General features: G+C 37.7%; 1 protein-coding gene across 4 annotated transcripts in view; it reads left to right on the forward strand.

Annotated features, from left to right (window-relative positions):
- Positions 1-18963, forward strand: part of SLC44A1 (solute carrier family 44 member 1) — a 67642-nt gene that overhangs the window by 13486 nt on the left and 35193 nt on the right. For all 4 annotated transcript variants that reach the window (XM_065045664.1, XM_065045667.1, XM_065045668.1 and 1 more), the window contains exons 2-4: positions 6364-6453; positions 9016-9158; positions 13559-13695. In XM_065045664.1, coding sequence (XP_064901736.1) covers positions 6364-6453; positions 9016-9158; positions 13559-13695 — 370 coding nt within the window. The remainder of the gene's footprint in view (positions 1-6363; positions 6454-9015; positions 9159-13558; positions 13696-18963) is intronic.

The following is an 18963-nucleotide window of genomic DNA, read 5'->3' on the forward strand; positions in this document are numbered from 1 at the left end:
TCCTATGTAGATAGATGGCTACAAGGTAATTTCCAAATTGGTTGATTTACATATACAAACAGCAGTCATTTCTATTTACTCTCCTGTCTTGAGCTACAGATGTTCTACAACAAGGTAGTAGAACAACAGAGAATTGAAAGGTGATGTAGTTAGATGAATGTGGTTCATAGAATGGGGTTTTATAACAAATTATCTTAAACTGCCACATCAGTAATAATAACCCTCAGGATTTTTAAAAGTATTAGGTTGGTGCAAAAGTAATTGCAATTTTGAACTGTGAATTTTGAATCAGTATAAGTAGGCTGAAACATCTTTATTGATCAAAATAGGAACCATTACCATCAACACAGTTTTGCCAACGAGAATGAAGTTTGTTTATTCCTGTAGTGAATAATCCATGTTCTGGTATTCGACAAAGCCTTGGAAAGCATTTTCTGTATCCTGCTGATTGTGGAAGCATTTTTGCTGCAAAAAGTTGTTGAAATGTTTGAAGAAGTGGTAGTTGGTTGATGAGAGGTCACATGAATATGACAGATGAGGCAAAACTCTGTAGCCCAATTTGTTCAGCTTGTGAAGCGTTGGTTGTGTGACGTGTGGTCAGGTGTTGTTTTGGAGAAGAATTGGGCCCTTTCTGTTGACTGATGCCAGCTGCAGTTGTTGCAGTTTTCAGTGCATGTCATCGATTTGCTTTTTTATGTTTAAAAAAACCCCACCCTTTGGCACATATTTAATTCCTTCAGGAAAGTACTTTTCTCCCCAATAACTCTTAAAAATCGTCGATCCAACTTAGCGAACTTGGCAGTGATAGCTAATTCAGCAGTTCTAATTGATTCAAAGATTCAATTATGTTCCTGTGAGCTTAATGAAAGATTGAGGTCAAACCATTGCTGCAGACAAAGGGACTGTAGCAAAAGCTGAGTTACTTTTAAATATCAGAAAACCTAAATGAGAAGGAAAAAAAATCAGGAATTGTTTCTACTGCATGAAGAACTATGATCAGAACTCTCCTGTTGGTAGATATTAGAGGACCTGATTGTACTGTGCAGAAAGTCTAAAGGAAATCAATCTTAACTAGGTCTATGAGTCTGTGGCTTGTAGAGTTATCCATTTATTTTTTACCTGGGTTCTGTGCTTAAAAAGAAAATAAACCTATGTCCCTCTAAAAAGAATAGTCATAAACATCTTGAGGAACAAACGGGAATTCTGATGTTCATGCATACCAATGTTTGTAATTGACATACTGAAGCAATAGTTCTGAGAAAGGAAGATGCAACTTAAATTTTGTAAATTATCTTAAGGAGGAAATATTTGTAAGGTGTGTGCAGTTGCTGTTGTGACTTAGATGTTAAAAGCTGGGTTGGTGGATGTAATGTAAAAGGGAGACTAAGGGCTAGAAATGTTTAAAAAAATCAGTGTGTATTGGTGAGGGGAAAGTATTTTGTTCATTTACCCAGTCTTTAAGGAAAGGTCAAATAATGAATGAATGTAAGTGGTGAAAGCAGTGGTGAAGTTTCCATACACTAGGTCTGTGTTTGGCATTACTGTAGCTCAGAAGTTTCAGAGATTTCAAGTGCTCTGAAAAGTCACATCCTTAAAGCATGGTATGAGCTGATAAGGAGGGAATGAGCCAAATGCTGAAGTGCCTCAGTGTGCTAGGATCTGGAAAAACTTTGTAAATCTGGGACTGATTGTCCCAATGGGTGAGTCAAAATGCCATGTCTCGTATTCGGTATTAAAAAAGTGGCTATTTCTAAGTGTAGAAAATGTGAAAGCACATTCTCAATGCCTGTAAATAGAAAACTGGATGCTTTGCAGCCTCCTCATCTTGTATTAGGAGCAGGCTGAAAGAAAAAAGGAAACTAAAACAACAGAATTTATCGCTTTCTAAGATGACATGTCAAAATGATCTGTGCGCATCTCTGTTTAAAAACTATTTCAACTTTTTTGTATTATTTTCTGTTATTTTCAGCTTGCAGTGGAACTGATTTAAACCAAATACTGAAATAGAAGAATATTGGGTCACTATGGAATGTTGGGTCACTATTTCTAGCATTACTTACAAGTAGGGGTAATGAACAATTTGTCCTGGATGTGGACCTTCCAGGACTTCAGAGCACATGCACTTGGAAGCCTTTTCTTGAGCCAGAATGGCATAGCTCATGTAACTGGTATCTCATTAAGTTTAACTCAGTTTGGCTTTGCTGGCTGTGGACATTGCTTTAAAATTTTATCTTCTACTGGCTTTCTTAACACTGTGTTTGATAGTCCTGGGGATAGGTTAGCAGTTTGCAAAACTGCTCTTCCTTATGACTAGTGAATCTTTCCATGGGATTTTGATGGGACATTCTTTATCCTGGGTCTCTTCTGAGACCTATTTTGGGCTGAAAAATGTGAGGGTAGTATTTGCTTGTTCTGGTTTGGTTTTATTTGTTGTCCCGAACTACCTGAATGTATCCATGACTGTATTCTTAAAACATGTGTGTTCATATGAAAATCAAAATAGTCCTATACTTTCCAGTTGCTAGCGTAAACTCACTAGATGAAGTAAGGCCCAGGGTCTAACCTCTCTCTGGGTCTCCTTTTCATCCAATGGATGTTGCTTAGGCCGGTTATTCACTGTATTGTCCTTAATTCAGCCCATCTGTCTCAGCAGTAGCTTCATTTTCTTCTTGGAATATATGATCTTTATAGGATTTTAGGATTTATTTCTGCTGCCTTTCTTATGATGTTGCAACATCCTCTGTTGATGGCAAATTCCACCTTTATGCTGATATAACTCAGTTTTTTGCTACTTATCCAGAGCTTGTTTATCCGTATACATAATACTGCAGATGTTCTTTACTTGGCTTCTTGCTTCAGTCACATCATTCTCAAATTGTACATTGCATGAGACACTTTGTGTTTGAAAAAAATTCTGCAACTTTTTGCATCTGTAGTCTCCTGCTGATACGCAATACTTTTACACTTTTTTGTGCTCTTATGTCTGTTTTGCACTCTGGTTTGGGCAGATGAGTGCTTGTATGTTAGCATCCAGTACAGCTGTTACAATTGTGAAAGTGGTAACCATCAATTTTGTGCTAGGCTGATACCTTGTAAGGAAGTATATTACAGTATGCAGAAGAGATGTAAATTCAGATCTGCTATTTGGTGTGGTAAAGGTATATTTTGGAAGTGGCAGGGAGAAAACAGTCTGGAGGGGCAGGCTTCTGTGTTTGTTTTGAGGTGATTTTGTGCAATGAATACCAAGAAAATAGTCTGTTGTTTGTTTGTTTGTTTTGCATTGCTTGAGACCATGTAGCTATGAATTAAACTAGAAAAGCCAACAGTTAATGTGCTGGCATTCTTCATACTTCTATTCTGCAAGAGAAAGCCTAGCTTTAGATATCTGGCTTTCTAGGTGTGGAATTAAGACATAATTGTAAAAATATGCTGCCCTCAGCAGTTCTGATTTGTATTTGTTAGTGCTCCTGATTCTCTGTGCTGTCATAACAGTGCCTGGGAAGTTGTATGCTTTCTTAACGGCATTATCCATAGAGAGCATACCATAAATTATGAAAGCTCTGTTTTAAGAGAAAACTTAACATTAATAAAATAGATTTTTGTTTGTTTGTTTGTTTTCCCCACTAAGTTATCTGGCTTTCTTGTATCAGCAGATACTGAAGGCTTGTAATCTGTCTGAAGGAAAAGCTGAAATATGTAGAAGTGCTGATTTAGGTTTGCAGACAAAACATGTTTGCTAAAATTTTATGGTATTTCAACTACAACAAAGCATTGTTTCCAGCCTGCAGAAAAAACAATACTTTTTAGACCTTATGTTGACCATAGATTGGCAGTTTGTGTTGCCCAAGGATGAATATCGCAGTCTGCGTAAACATCTAATCAGGAGCAGTCACTAGAGAGACATGGACACCAACATCAAAGATGAGGATGAAGGGCTGTGAAGCTAGGGAAGAAGATTTTGTTGGAATCCGGAATACAAGGAATCAACTGAGAAGAAAACAGCAGGTGGATAATGGCAGCAAGCTTGGGTTGTAGCAAGATCTGGAGAGAAGAAAGATTCGATAGGCTACTGGAGAGGAGTGTTGTTTTAAAGATGTACAATTTCATACCATGTTAGTGTGGTTGGTGGTTAAATTGAAGGTTGGTAATTATCTAGTGCCTTTTCAGTGGCCTCCAATGGTACTTTTTTTTTAAAATACTGTCCTCCTTTTTAAAAATTATGTTTTGGAGCACAGTATAGCCTATTGTCACAGAATGAATTCCTCTGTGTAACCTTCTAACTATGTGCTACACCATGTCATTTCAAGTTTCCTTTTGACAAATAAATTGCAGTCCACTTAGAAAATAAAATGGATCACTTATGGTAACTGTGACTAGTCAGACAACCTAAATCTTTGCCAGAGCTATTCCAGAGGATGTCTAGTGGCTTTAAAAAATCCTATTAAAAGATTTTCTTTGCAGATGGTTCAGAGAGGATAAAAAAAACCCCAACAAAACAAACAAACCACATTATGTGGTGCATCTTACTGCTCCCTCTTTTGTCAAGGGCAGCTTACTCTTGAAGTGCAGCTATAGCTGGTATTTATCTCTGCTGTTTGTAAGTAAAAGTAAATCTCTTCAGAATTCAGAGTTCTTGGAGTAGATTTAGGAATAGGAAGCATGAAGCTTTACTTATTTTAAGCAATTACGGTTATGCTATTTATAAGAATATAAATGTCACAATCTTGTTGTAAATGTTAAGTTTGAGTAGTGTATTAGTTTTAAGTATGAACCACCAAGATGAGAAGACAATTTTGTTAAATGAGTTTAGCAAGGTGCATAATATGACCTTTTAGCACCTCTCACTACTGATTATTGAGGAAAATGAAAAGAAGTTTGAGAACTCAGAGTGAATTTGCACAGTTAGAATTATCTGCAAGTGCAACTTCCTTAATAAAAGGTTGCAGAAGTAGCATGGGATTCCCTAATGCAAAGCCAGACTACTTTTAAAAAAAGTGCTTTTTGAAGCATGGTGCGTGCGTGATTTCGTTTATATTGCACTCAGGCAATATTTGAAAAGGTTGCTTTGTGAGTTAGCAAAAAACCAAAGTCATTAATACCAAAAAACCATCTTGCTAGTGTCATATGAGTTATAAGCCGTAGCTTTTTGTTATTAAAAAAATTTGCAAAAATAGATACTGGAGATAAAAGCTGTTGACATTTCATCCAACCGTTCTGTTTTAACACTGTACTGACATTAGCTACCTTGTCAGAGTCTTGAAGATGCTTCAGAGTCTTGGGATGAAAAAGAAATTCCAAATTTGAATAGGTTACCCCTTTTGCTCTCTGAAGGGAGGTCTGTGTTCTTCCTGTATCAATCTCCTTTTCTTCCACACATATGAAAACGTGTGCATTTTTTGAGTCTTAGTAGACATATGTGAACAGTTAGTATTTGAGAACTAATTGAAAAGCTTGTCTGTGTAACTATGTCTTTTCAAAATTAGCTATAATCAGTATTTTTGTTATAATGAAATCTGATACAGTGGTTAGTTTTTAGCTCCAGCCAATGCTCATGCTTTTCTTAAAGTAATTTTTTTCTTAAAAGCAGTTTGCCTAGATGGGAAAACCACTGTTTTCGACAGACTTTAATTATCTTAGCACTGTATGCACTCTTGAGAAATTTTACCTCATGAGCAGCAAACTATCTTAGTTGCTTAAAACTGCCTCTTTACACTTTGCAATAGAGCCTCCATCATTGAGTATTTCGGTCTTTAAATACACAACTTTCTTTCTGGCACTTGGGAATTACTTACTAGGGATTTCTTTGCTGAAATCACAGAATCAGCTCAGCTGCCTCTGGGCAGGTAGAGAACTGTTAATTGACAGCAATTTATTAGATTATTTCTATGTGCCTTTTACTTGTTAAACCTGACAATAGTGTTTTAAAACTTGGACGCTTTTGAAAAGTTTAACCTTTCATTCTTCTTGGAAAGTGGGTTACTGGAAGGTAACTGTGGAAGACAGCAATAGCAGATGTTGTTGATTCCATGCCATTAGCTTCTCTTTTCTGTTACTTAAAAAATTAGTGAAAACAACTGTTTTTGTGGAGTAATATCTGTAAATTCCTGGTTTACCTTCATGCTTCCTGGATAAATAATTCTTTGTCAGTCTGCCTTCCAGTGAAGGCACTTATTTGGAAGTGTTCTTTCATAAGCCACAGTCCTTACTACTATTTTTGACTAAGCTGCTTCAGTGATATTGGAGTTTAAAGATAACTCCTGCTGTATGTTACTGCCCTGGAGAATAATTTTCTGCCTTTTTCTATAATGAGCAGAAGACAATTGAAAAAGTGTTGTTAACCTTATCTCTCTTTTCTTGCACAAGAGCTCCAAGCGAGAGTGGAAGCCTCTGGAGGACCACAGCTGCACAGATGTACCATGGCTGCTCTTATTCATCCTCTTCTGCATAGGAATGGTGAGTAAAACTCAAACTATTCTGTGGTTGTTATATAGATGAAGTGTTTGCATTAATTAGAAGGAAGTTTTAAAACCCTTCAGTAACCTAGTCACTGGATAAGGTCAGGTTGTACTGGCATGTGAACCATCAGCTGTAGAACAGAAATGGGTAGTATGTACCTATCAGAGGCCTTTGGGCATCCATAATTTATTGTTTGTGCCAGTTCATGTTCCAGCTCCTCTTCCCAGGAAACACCAGTTTCATTTGTAAGTGGTTTTCATCATGGTGAGGTATCAGTTGACTCATGTTCCTTATGGGGCTGTGGATGTGCCAGAAGTGGTAGCTTTCAGTCTGGTCAGTGGTTCTGTGAATGACAGTAAACCTTTTGCTGAGAAACAAAGATTCTGAATATCAAACAGTTGACTCATTTTTGGTGTTGTGGTTGTTTGGTGTTGTGGGTTTTTTTGTTTTTATTTGTTTGGGTTTGTGTTTGTTGTTTTTTTCTTGGATGCTTAGTAAAAGCACTTGTGAACAACCATATTACTAATAGTAAGATCTTTCTTTCCAAGTTATCTCAGGTTTGTCCTGTGTGATGAAGTGATAACCTTTCTCAAGACAGCCTGACAACACCGTGCACTTTAATGTGTGTTAAAAAAGCCCAAAACAAAACCCAAAACTTGAAGAGCTGTAGATTAGTGAAAATTGAAAATACACTTCTTTTCATCTTGTATTGTTTCATGGACTTGTGTCTGCTTTTCTTCCTAAACAGAGAACGTCTGTCACTGTCTTGTACTTCTGTGTTGGAGTCAGTAGCCCTTAGGAGTTTGGGACTTGGGCACTGCTAGCTTTCTTTTCTACTGTCCCTTGGTCTCTAGTCTTTGGAATTATTCCATTGGAAAAAATATTTCTCTTTCCCCAAAGTGTTTGTTGTTCACTGTGCTTCAAACGGAAAAGTGATAATGTTTTTTGTAAAGCATTAATTATATTCTCACTGTAATGTGAATATCTTAAAATTGTAAAAAGCAGAGTACTTGCTGAAGCAAGCAGTTCTTTTTTGTGGTTGGTTTTTTTTCCTGCTTTTGTTGATGTTCTCTGGTTACTCAATCTATAGCTACCTGTTCCACCAATTATAAATTAGTCTGCTGTGGGTAAGTGTTCCAGATTTTCCTGTCTAAGCAATATGATATACAGAGCAATTATCCGATTGGGTATTCCCTGTTAATTACTGTTCTAGGGGACTTGAAGGGTCAGGTACCATGATGGGTCAGGAGGGCATTCCCACACTGTTGTAAATTAGCTTAGATGGGGGAGGAATTGCATGATTTCCCTTACCTTGTGTGCAGAAAAAAAAATTGAACCAGCTAAAAACCTGAGTTCTATTGTATGTAAAATGCATGCTAATATGTCCTTTACGGAGTAGTAAGGGATCCAAGAAATAGAAATTGAATGCTGAAAATCAGCTTTAATTATTATTTATGACAGCCTTTTGCTCACTTTGTCCTTGTTTTCACTTTGAGTATTAAGTCTATAAGTGCATTAGTGCATTGGGAAGAGAAAGATAATGACCAGCTTGCTGTCTGGAATTTATCTATAGTGATAGTCTGTCCATCAGAGAAGGTCACTCTCCTGTATCTTCAGACCTTTAAAACCACCCACATTTTAACTGTTCTATGCCGGCTTTGTTACCTGTTGTCATCATCTCATCTGATCCTGTCACTGCCATCTGTTGCTCAAATGCATTTGCCTCAGCTGTTTCCTCTCCTTCCTGTTTTCAAGTCTTATCTTGCCTCATCTGTGAAAACGGTTCATTGATGGTACCAGAGTGAGCTGATGGTTCACTTCTCCCTGTCAGTGGTGTTGCTTTTGTGCCAACCTCCTGTTCTCATAGTTACCAGGTTGATCTTGGTTTTGCTAGTGAAATATCTCTGAAAGTTCACAGCAAGACCTGCCTGACATAGCCCATGTTCCATATTACTCTGTCTGAGCCATTTTGTATTCTCTTGCTTTCTGTCTGTCCATTTCCTGCATTTGAACCCAGCATTTGGAACCGTAATGACCTTGACCTGGTGATTTGCTTTAGAGGATTTCCTTGAAGGAACTTGTGTCACATAGACCTCTTTGTTTTAGCTCATCTTTGCAAGCACATAATTTGAAAAGAAAAAAAAAATCTTAAAGCAAGAAAAATCTGGACTGTCTGTAATCCTCTAAGATGCATACTAACCCTTGACAGCTCCAGCTCTGCCTGTAGCTCTCCTTCACTGCCTTTGCTTGGCCTCCCTTCTGCTTCATGCACCACTTGCTGACAGTATGACTCTCAAAAAAACACCTACAAGATTCTTAACTGTGCTTGGATAACATGCAACGTTAGATGTCTGAATCCTCTTTCAGCTTGCATTCGATTCTATAATTGCACAACAGTTCTCTGTGGATCTTACTTGTCTTTCCTTTTTCAGTCTGAAAGATTTTTTAAAGAACCTCTGCTTAGAAACAAATGAATTAACTAAATTTTGCCTGCTGTCAAACAGAGTATTACTAAACTGTGTGTGTTTGTTTGTTTGTTTGTTTGTTTTTCTACTCCAGGGTTTTATTTGTGGCTTTTCAATAGCTACAGGAGCAGCTGCAAGACTGCTCTCAGGATATGACAGTTATGGAAATATTTGTGGACAGAAAAATGTCAAGGTGGAAGGAATAGTGAACAGTGGTCTGGACCTCACACACAAGAAGTAAGTATGTGATTCACTTGCTTCGTTGTGTAAGACAGGAAAAGCAGAGCCATTCTTCCTTTGAGAGTGGTTTTCAATTAAGTGGGAAAAGAGATCTGCTAACTCATTCCTACTTGTCCTTCTCCACTTTTCTCACCTATAGAACCCAAATCTTTTGTAATAACCAGCAACAGTACTTGACGAGAGTGTATGTTGACAAATGTGCAATATGAGTACAACTAAGTCATTGAGGAATTTCACATTCCTAGCTTCCGCTTCATGTAGGAGATTGTATCGGGCCACTGAAGAATGTTGTTTGTTAGGGTATTAGGCATGACACGTATTCTCAGAATTGGGACCAAGCCTTTGATATCTGTATAGAAATGGTTTACTTTTGATGTTGTATGCTTACTTTCTGCCATTGAGCTTAGGAGAAGATGACACATTAAAATGAGACTTCAAAATTTGAACTGTAAGCAGAATATATTTAAGTGGCTTGTGGAGAAAAGCACAGAATTTTAAGCAGCACACAGCTCTTATCGAGCAGTGTCATGTTAAAACACATACTTACAGGTCAGAATCAGCACAAGTATTTCGTATCTGTCATGCAGAAGAACATCATACTGCAGTACTACTGCAGCTGAGTAACCACAATTCTGGGCTGACAGGTTGAAAACCCATGAATGTCTGTTGAGGTTTGTCTGCCAGCCAGTGCTCAGAGTACGTCTGTACAACTTGAGTGACTTTAGAAAATAAGTGATTTAGTCTAACCTTAGAACAGTGGTATTAATTAACAAATAAAAATATTTCTTTCATTGTTGATTACTTCAAAGAATTTCTGAGTATGATAGCCTTTTACTTCACATTTTACTTTTAGACTAACAGAAAATCCATAGTTTGCATTAATTAATTTGAAAGGATCCTTTCCTAAGATCTGCTTATTCTGAGTTTTTATACTAAAGATTTCTAAATATCTGACTTAAGATTTAATGTGTCTAGGTAATTGGTGTATTACTAGAAGAATTTGAGTTAATTACAATAGCCTGAAACTTTTTACGGATTTATTCTGTCAAAATAATAATTTCTTAATCTAATCACAACTGCCAGGAGGGTTGAAGGACTTAAAAGTCCTGCACAGTGCTAAAATGCATTTTTGTTTTGTTTTCTTACACATAATGCAGCATTATTTTCCTACTTTTTATATAAATATTTTAGCACTTTCTAAAATCAGGTATATTCAGTACAATATTGTAATTCTTGTGTCATGAGAAACTACAAATTTTAAAATTATGATTTTAAACTTATCTCACCTTCAGGAAAAAGTGGCGTCTAAGTTTGTGTGAGGGTGGAGAAACTCAGACACCTTACTGGAATATAACAATTAATACTGTAGTAGTCTCCTATGTGAGACAGAAGTCAGACCAGCATGGGGAGGAACATCTAAGTTATTTCTTTTTTTAAAGGGAAGATGGAAAGACAGCAAATAAAAAAAAAAAAAAAAAAAAAATCTTACTGCCATCTTTCTTGACCATGGATTGAAGCCACAGATTTGATTGCTTTGATTTTGCTTTGCAGCTGCTTTATTGCTGTCAGAACTGTCTCTGAATCATGCAATGCAGTATTTGAATTACATGTGTCTGTTTAAGGGTATGCTAACACAGCACATTTTTGTCAAAACTGCATATGGCACTATAGTTGCATTGTGTTTCTAAATTTCCAGACTTGAGTTAAAATTGTAGTGTTTATTTTACAAAATACTCTAATTTCTTCTGGTCACTAAAATTATAGCTTGGTCCTTGAGTTTAAATCACTGTAGAAGTGGACTGGATTTTACCAGCACAGTCCCTCTGCCCACCCGACACCTCTGCCTGGACCTACAGCCTCCTACTCACCAGCTGGTACAGCCTGGAGTTTGCTGGTGAGTTACACGTGCACACAACCACTTTGGGGAAGGTACAGGTGCTCAGCACCACATGGACTGTGACCCACAGTCCTGCTCCAGCCGCCTACACTGAGCCCTTCACCTCTGTAGCTGGTTTTTTTTTGAGACGCATGTTTCTCCTACCCCAGTGGCTGGTGGCCAAGAGCCTTCCCTGCCCCACGGGAATCCCACTCACTTTCGTAGCTCACACCACAGGCCTGGGACACCAAGTCTCCTCGTCTGACTCCAGTTACTGTCACCAAATCCATCACGCTGTGCCTGAGTAGCTGGTACTTAGTGCTTGCAGCACTGGCAGTATCTGTGCACGTGGGATAGAGACTGGAATTATGCAGAGTTAAGAGAGGATTTAGTAAAAGGATGGGACAGACTGCAGTGATCGGGTACAGAGCTCAGTCACGCTAGTGACCAACATCAGCTTACATGCAAGCACCCTCTTTTACAACCCTTTCTGTCTGTCCCTCATCTTTGTTTCTCTCCAAATCCTCTCCCATGCACATTCCCTTAGGCAGCTGGTATAGTCTCACTGACCTCCCTTGCATCTTGCATCTTGGGGTTTGCATCCTTTTCAGTTGCAAAGTACCTGCCTGCAGTTTCTTGATAGCCCTTCAGTTATTGTGATTGACCAGATCTGTTTCTGGTTATTGTGTTCATTAACGCTAATTGGTCAAGTTTTATGTCCGAGTGTCTCCCTCCTTTTCGTTGTCAAGGTGCTTAGCTAGATAGTCTTACTGAAAGAAAGAATTCTTACATTCCACATATCCTTAGCCATCAGTGTGTCTGACCAGGTTGGTTCCCATCACACCAGGTTGGTTCCCATCACACCAGGTTGGTTCCCATCACACCATCACACCAGGTTGGTTCCCATCTCCCTTACCATCTGTTAGTCAGGTTTGACTCTACAGGTTCTTGTTTGTGGCTCTTTTGACCAGATGCCCTCAAAGGAGTAGATACTCTCCTTCCACGTGCCCTTACAGTATGGAATAGCAGCTATAGGAAATTGCTGTCATGAGGGGGAAGCTATAACAGGAGTATAGAGTTAATACAAGTATTCTATGTCTTGGTAGAAACTCAAAATATTTTCTTTGAAATAAAGGAATACTGTGAAATTAGTGGCTGATTGCTCACATGCAGTTACTTGTCTATATCTTTGGGACAGTTTTCATGTTTGCACTTGCTGCTTAGACTTTCATGATCTAAGAATGCTGAGATGTATGTATTAAGTAAAAAACAAAACAAAAAACCTCAGAAATAGTACTACATAATTTTCTTAGAGGTGGGGACAAGGAAAGAAAATGTTTTAGCAATACAAGTAGTCTGTTACCACATTACAGTTGATATTGATACAGATTACGTGAGTTTTGATGGACTTCCAGGAAGTAAGATTGCACCAAGTACTAATAATTCTTGTATACTGAGACTGGATAATAGAACAGTCTTTTTATGAGGGAAGGTTAGACAGCAATTGGTTTATAGACTGAAAGAGTTCAAGCAGGACCTAAATGCTTTCTAGGAGCAGAAGGGACTTTTATCAATTGCAGAACAAATTCCCATCGTGAGGACTGCAGAAATAGAAATGGCATTTTATATGGCAGTTCGGTGGTGTTTTTATATGATGATATTGGATAACATGAAGAGTATTTGAATGCATAGTATATCATCCGAATTTTGAGAATTTAAAACAATTGTTTAACTTCAGAATAGGAAAATATTTTGAATCTCTATTATACCATGAACGGACAATACTGTAGGGTTAGCATTTGAAATGAAATGTGTATGGCCAGGAGAAGATGTTAGCTATGAAGCTATAATATGTACTTCCTGCACCGGGTTTCTACATGACTCATCATGAAAGTTAGCAGATAGAATCTTCTTAAAATACTGCACTCAAACAGTTCTCCCTGAAATATCTGAACAATTTTTATTTCAAAATAAATGCTAAAGTAATCTGTTCAGTCGTACGAACCAGTGGTGTGGAAAGTCAATCTAAAGCTAAAAGTTTTCTTAATTACTGGTATTATATATATTCATCAAAATAGCCATGGACTTTGCACTTTTTGCAGCATAAGTATAACCTAATGGGTTTTATTGGGATTTTTTTGGAAAAAGTTGGAAATCTTGAAGTCAAGTTTAAGGTTGAAGCTTTATTTGTTAAAGTTTAGACTCTTATCTGTGAAGAGGCATGGTAGAAATGCTGCTGTTTTTATGAACAGCACCATTTGAATGGACTTGAATTTGATAGAGTTAAGCATCCTTTCTATGTGATCCAGAAGTATATAAATATCTATATATTTATGGTGCATATGTTGAGTTACATGAATTCTTTTGTCCTGCACAGTTATGATAATATCAATTTCCTGTGATTACTAAAGGTTCACTGAGGTTAGTCTTGACTGAATCCTTTACTTTGAAACAAAATTTATTTTATTAAGTATAATTGTTAATTAAATTGGAAATAATTTACCTTTTTTTCCTCCCCTAGGTATGTGTTCTTCTTGGATCCATGCAACATTGATCTAGTACATCAGAGGATCAAGTCTATTGCTTTGTGTGTATCGGCTTGCCCAAGGAAAGAACTAAAAACTCTGGCTGATATTCAGAAATTTGCAGAAACTAATGGTACGCAAAAAGCATGTCTGTTTTTGTCCATGTACCAGATGTTTAAAAAAAGATTTCGAAAAGATTTGTGCATTACGTGAACTAAAAATGAAATATGTTTTAAGAAATATCGATATAAATAATGTGATACTTTTATTAAGCTAAAACAGTTTTGAAGGCTCATTGTTAAAACAGAAGTACATGGTGTAGCAAGAGTGTGAAGGAATGTCTGACTACCGGGTGTGTTCTCAACCCCTCTGGAGTTCTGGCAATTGTTCTGACATTGCTGCTGGACAGTAAAGCTGTTGGAATGTCCTCATGTATGTGGAGTTAATGAGAGCAATGCTGCTATTGAATGGTGCTTGCTGCACAGAGTATGGCTGGGGATGTGAAAATATTTTTGCTTTCATTCAGTGCTACAGTGCAGTTTTTGTTGTGTTTTCTAACACATTTTCAAAGAAGTATAAAGGAAACTAATTCTATTAACAAATGAAATATTGTACTCTGTGTCCCTTAAGACCAGTGCTTTTTCTCTGTAGTGATAATACATTGCTAGCTCAGTTTGTATTGTAACACTGTATGGAATAAGACGTGTGAGAGGTAACCAACTTTTGGACTTTCCAAAAGCAAGTAAAGATAAAAACCTAATTTGAGGAAATTTCAGTGGTTTTCAGCTATTCAAGTGGGAGCATTTTGTTCTGAACTTTCCTACTTGATCTTTTAAAATGCTGTTGCAAGATGTCTTTTCAACTTACTTGGCTAACCATGTGTCAGTTTGGGTGGCCAAGTTCAAAGCAATGAAACTGATTACTCTTCATAGAAGGAAATGAATTGTTGGTTTCTGTGCTGGCAGAGGTTATGCAAGTACTTTTTGTTTGAAAGCAGGGCGGGTTGAAGTGGCCCTAGGACACTGTTAGTGCCCGTGGGCCTGACTTTGCACTGTGCCTGCACACTGGGATGTCTGACAGCCCAAACGGGGAGCTGAGCTGCTGTGTGGTGTCACCACATGCGTGGGGCGGCTGGAGCGGCTGTGCCAGCACAGTGCGGCGGGTGGTCTGAGAACAGGAGCTTCCTCATGGGACATGTGCACTGTTGTCAGGTACAAGCCCACAGTGAAACCAGCTGGTATCTACAGTTTTGCTCTTCACCCTTGTCTGAACATGCTTTTTTTTCTTAACTAATGCAGGTCAGTTGTTGGTGTGAAGTCAAGGTCATTAGTAGTGAAGTTTTTTAAGTACCTCTTGAAATAATTAAAGACATCCATGCCTCATTTTACCACAAACATTGCTTCTGTGCTTTTAAGTCAAGTCTCTTATTAGCTGTGCCTGAATTATGTTCAGTATAGCCATCTCTTAAAGGACACCAAAACCCACTCTTCCCAAAATATCCTATGCTGTGCCCTCATGATTCTCCAGTCTGTCTCTCCCCTAGTGTTTTACATTTGAAAACCTGAAGATAAAAAATATATTTTTCAAATTAATATTGCAGGCAATTGTTTTAGTTTGCAGAAGCTGGGTCAAAAGTATGAAATGTGGTGTTACAGCAGAACAAAATCATTAATTAGTTCAATTCCTAATTTTCATTATATGATATTTGGCTTATCAAAAATGTGTCCTAAGCTAAACTGAACTTTCCTTTTGTAGATGAACACTGTGCAAGACTCGAATCACAGTTCAGAGAAATATTGTCATGCTTATGGTTATGTTTGTGCTTAAATGTTCACCAACCTGTGCAGGATCCAAAAAGTGATGGTTTGCAGCAAAAGAACAGCTTATGTAGTGATCACCTTAAGTGTTGCATATCTATAGTAAAAGTTCAAGCATCGTTCAGTCTTGCAATAGAGCAAGAACAGTGACTTAGAACCAAAACTATAGTATTCAGTAAGCAGAATCATTTTTCTCAGAGCCATTTTGTAACTATGATAGTGGGTTTAAATTAATTACTACTAGAATTATGTTTGGCACTTTGTTTCAAGTTACCATAGACTCCACTATAAAAAGGATAAAAAGAAAATCAGAGGAGTTTGAACATTACTGCAAAGAGCATAATTGCAATTTCTATGTTTGTGATGATATCTAGTTAGAATGTTGGGTTCAGCTGTCTAGTTCTGAAGAAGGAGGGCAAGACATACATGTTTGGTTTCTTGTGATAATTAATGCTGAATTTTCCCAGGCTTGCAGCTTCTAACACTCAATAAGAAAACCACCTCAGTGTTTTAAATATATGGGCAGAGAATGCGGTCAATTCCTGATTTTGCTCTACTGAGCCTTTCTGAAATCTTTAACCCTTCCTGCAACCTGAAGGTAGCAATTGTGCTGGAAATAGGGTCTGTGTAGGTTGTCACATGTGCATTTGAAGAGTTAGCCATTTTCACCTGGCTTACATGTCGTCCCTGAAATCACCTAACTTGTCCATGTACCTTCGAATTATTTCATAAATGACTGTTTAAGAACCCTTCCATCCCAAAGAAATCATCTGTTGTGCCTCAGCCCATCAAGAGGTGGTATGGTAAGTTCAATTAAAGAGTTGTTTTATCTAAACATATTTTATCAAAAGGTGTAACATAGTAAAACATACTACAACATCTTTATATTGATTAATGATTTTATCAATACCAGGTATGACCTTCCAGCTAGCTTATCAGTTCTGCTATCTTTCCCAAAGTGGGACAAGCACTTGATTGCCTTTACACAGCATGACAAAAGTCCAGACCCCTAAGGTTCAGAGCAATTATAGCAGACCTCTTATTTATTGCACAGTAGAGCTTGTATTTTTCTGTAAGCAAGATTATAAATAAGTATTTAGGGCAAGGAAAATGCTTGCTTGAGGCCTGAAGATCATTTCATTCCAAAGCAGCCTTTTGGCTTCCTGAATCAGTAATGATGGGAAAATGAGCTGATCTGGTGAATAACACTACACTATTTCAGGACAGTAGCTTCACTCCCACCCCAACTCTGTTTGCTCTTCCACAATCAGGTCCTGCATTTGTGGTACCTTCCTATCTGGGAAGTTCATCCCTCACAAAGCTTGGGTGATTTTAGGAAAACAAGGAAGTGTGCACCTTTAATCTGTTCAGAATACGTGACACCTAGAACACTGGGAACCAGTTAAGACTAACAAGAGGAGGAAGAAGGGAAGGAAAAAGCCGGGCCATTTACCCCTCAAGATCTTCATACTGTGCAAAGGTGCAAGTTGTAAAATCCAGGAGTGTTCTGGAGCAATGCCTGGAGGTGATGCAGAAAGATGCTCTTTTGACTGAGAACATGTTGTAATGCTGTTCTCCCACAGCCATGCCAATACTTGAGTGTGTAGAGCTTGGACACAACTGAGATTGTTGTTTTTCGTGAACTGGCTGCTGCTGGTCTCCCAAGGATTTTCTCTTCCAGCAGAACACCTCAGGCAGGGAGTACTTGCTATTCAATGTTTTTGTTGGTACTGGTGCATTAAGAAATTTTGTATTTTGAGTAACGTGACTGAAAGCTGTTTTTTCCAGAAAGCTGGTTGATGCTTCAAAATTTAGTGTCCATGAAATATTGCAGTGCTTTTTTTAAGGACTTGCCAGAGCATTTAAAAATATCCCTGAAGGTACAATTCATATATGGCTGTGGCAAATTAATAATGAAATGACATTATTAAAAAGGAACAATAAACAGGTGGCCATAATTTCTGTCATGTTTGATTCAGTGTTAACTATACAGACTGGCCATTGTGGGAAATAATATTTCTATCCATTGTGTAAATGACTGGATGTAGATTTAGGAACCTAAAGTGAAATTTCTGGTTTACAACATGTTGGCAGGCATCTCAGTTGTCAAGAATTCTGTAGGCCACGCTAGTTGAGGTCTGGGTGGACTTAGAACCAGAGGTAAATCTACATTAAGTCTGCTATGGATAGTGACCAGAAAGAAATCAATAAAGGAAATCAATCTGGCCAAGACAGAACAGGTCATCTTCCTGAGTTATGGGAAGGAGCCACAAAACCAATTTTTCTTTTGTCTGAAGATAATGACGTCTTCATCTGTAGTTATCAAAGTGTATCTTTGCAGCTACCGTTGGTACGTAGCTTAGAAACAGCAGTTCCATTGCTTGCTGCCAGCTTCCAGCATTTTTATTTTCCTATCCCACACATACTGTTTGTTCTGAAAGTGTGCTGGTGAAAACTTGATCCTTTGCTTGTGATTTTACTGAGGCCTGTTGTACTATATTAGGTCTGAGCATCTTATGGATAAAGAGAATCTGCATCATCAGGTCTTTGAGAGCCTGGGTATGTAAATTTTGTGTGTCACTTTTTGAATTATTCAAATAAAAGTACAGTGTGATTGGTTTTGAGATAGGAAGTCATCCACTGCCCTTCTGCTTTGTTACCAGAACTGCCTGTTAGGGTTGTTTTGTGTTGGAAATGGATCCTCTAGTCAAAGTGAAACCATTTTCACGACAGAAAGTAGCTGCATGTGGAGTCCTCCAGGAATATTGTGTTGTGTTATTGATTACATTAATAAATCATTTGGGAAGGGGGAGGAACACTGAGGTAATAAATCTTGCTGCAGCTACTGAATTATTTAGAATTAAACGAAAAAAAACTGATCTCAATTTCAGTGGAATAAAATGTCAAATGGAAAGGAATGTTTTGAAACAACCGTCGTTATGCATTTAGTGTTTTACTTTGAGATGGTTATTGCTGCTTCACAAAGAGATTGTGAAGCTAGTAAGGATAGTGAGAGGATTAGGTAGAGGAGAAAGCATTGACCAAAAGTGTAATGTCTGTTAATTTTGAAGAGAAAAAAATAAGGACTGAATTTTGTGTAAACTCATGCTCTGTTGGTATCATAGAGGCTGTGTTCTGGCCCTTTCTTGGCAAAGTGTTTTCTTAACTTTTTTAAAATTAATACACACAAATACATTCTCAGGATGTGTGCACAGAAGGGAAACAAGGATGATCACAAGAAAAGAGTGGTGGAGAGCTAAAGATACAGTAGGGGAAACATCTGCTACTGGACTAGATGGATTTTTTTATTTGATTCCAGAATAGCTTGTTTTATTTAGCACTGGAAGAAATGTGAGTGGAGGAATGGGTAATAGCCTGGGCTTTTTAACTGCAAATCAAAATACAGGTATATGAATTCTGACTTTTTTTTTAAAAAGAAAAATAACCAACATACAGTTAGTTGTAACAGCAACTGTGCTTAACTATCTCAGTAGTTCTCTTGCTGGTCTTTGATTCTGGAGACATTTAAAGATCTAAGTAGTGGGGTTGTGTTGTTATTTTTCTTGGAACATTCTTGCAGACAC

Source organism: Columba livia, chromosome Z (assembly GCF_036013475.1).
Source record: "Columba livia isolate bColLiv1 breed racing homer chromosome Z, bColLiv1.pat.W.v2, whole genome shotgun sequence".
Taxonomy (NCBI): Eukaryota; Metazoa; Chordata; class Aves; order Columbiformes; family Columbidae; genus Columba; species Columba livia.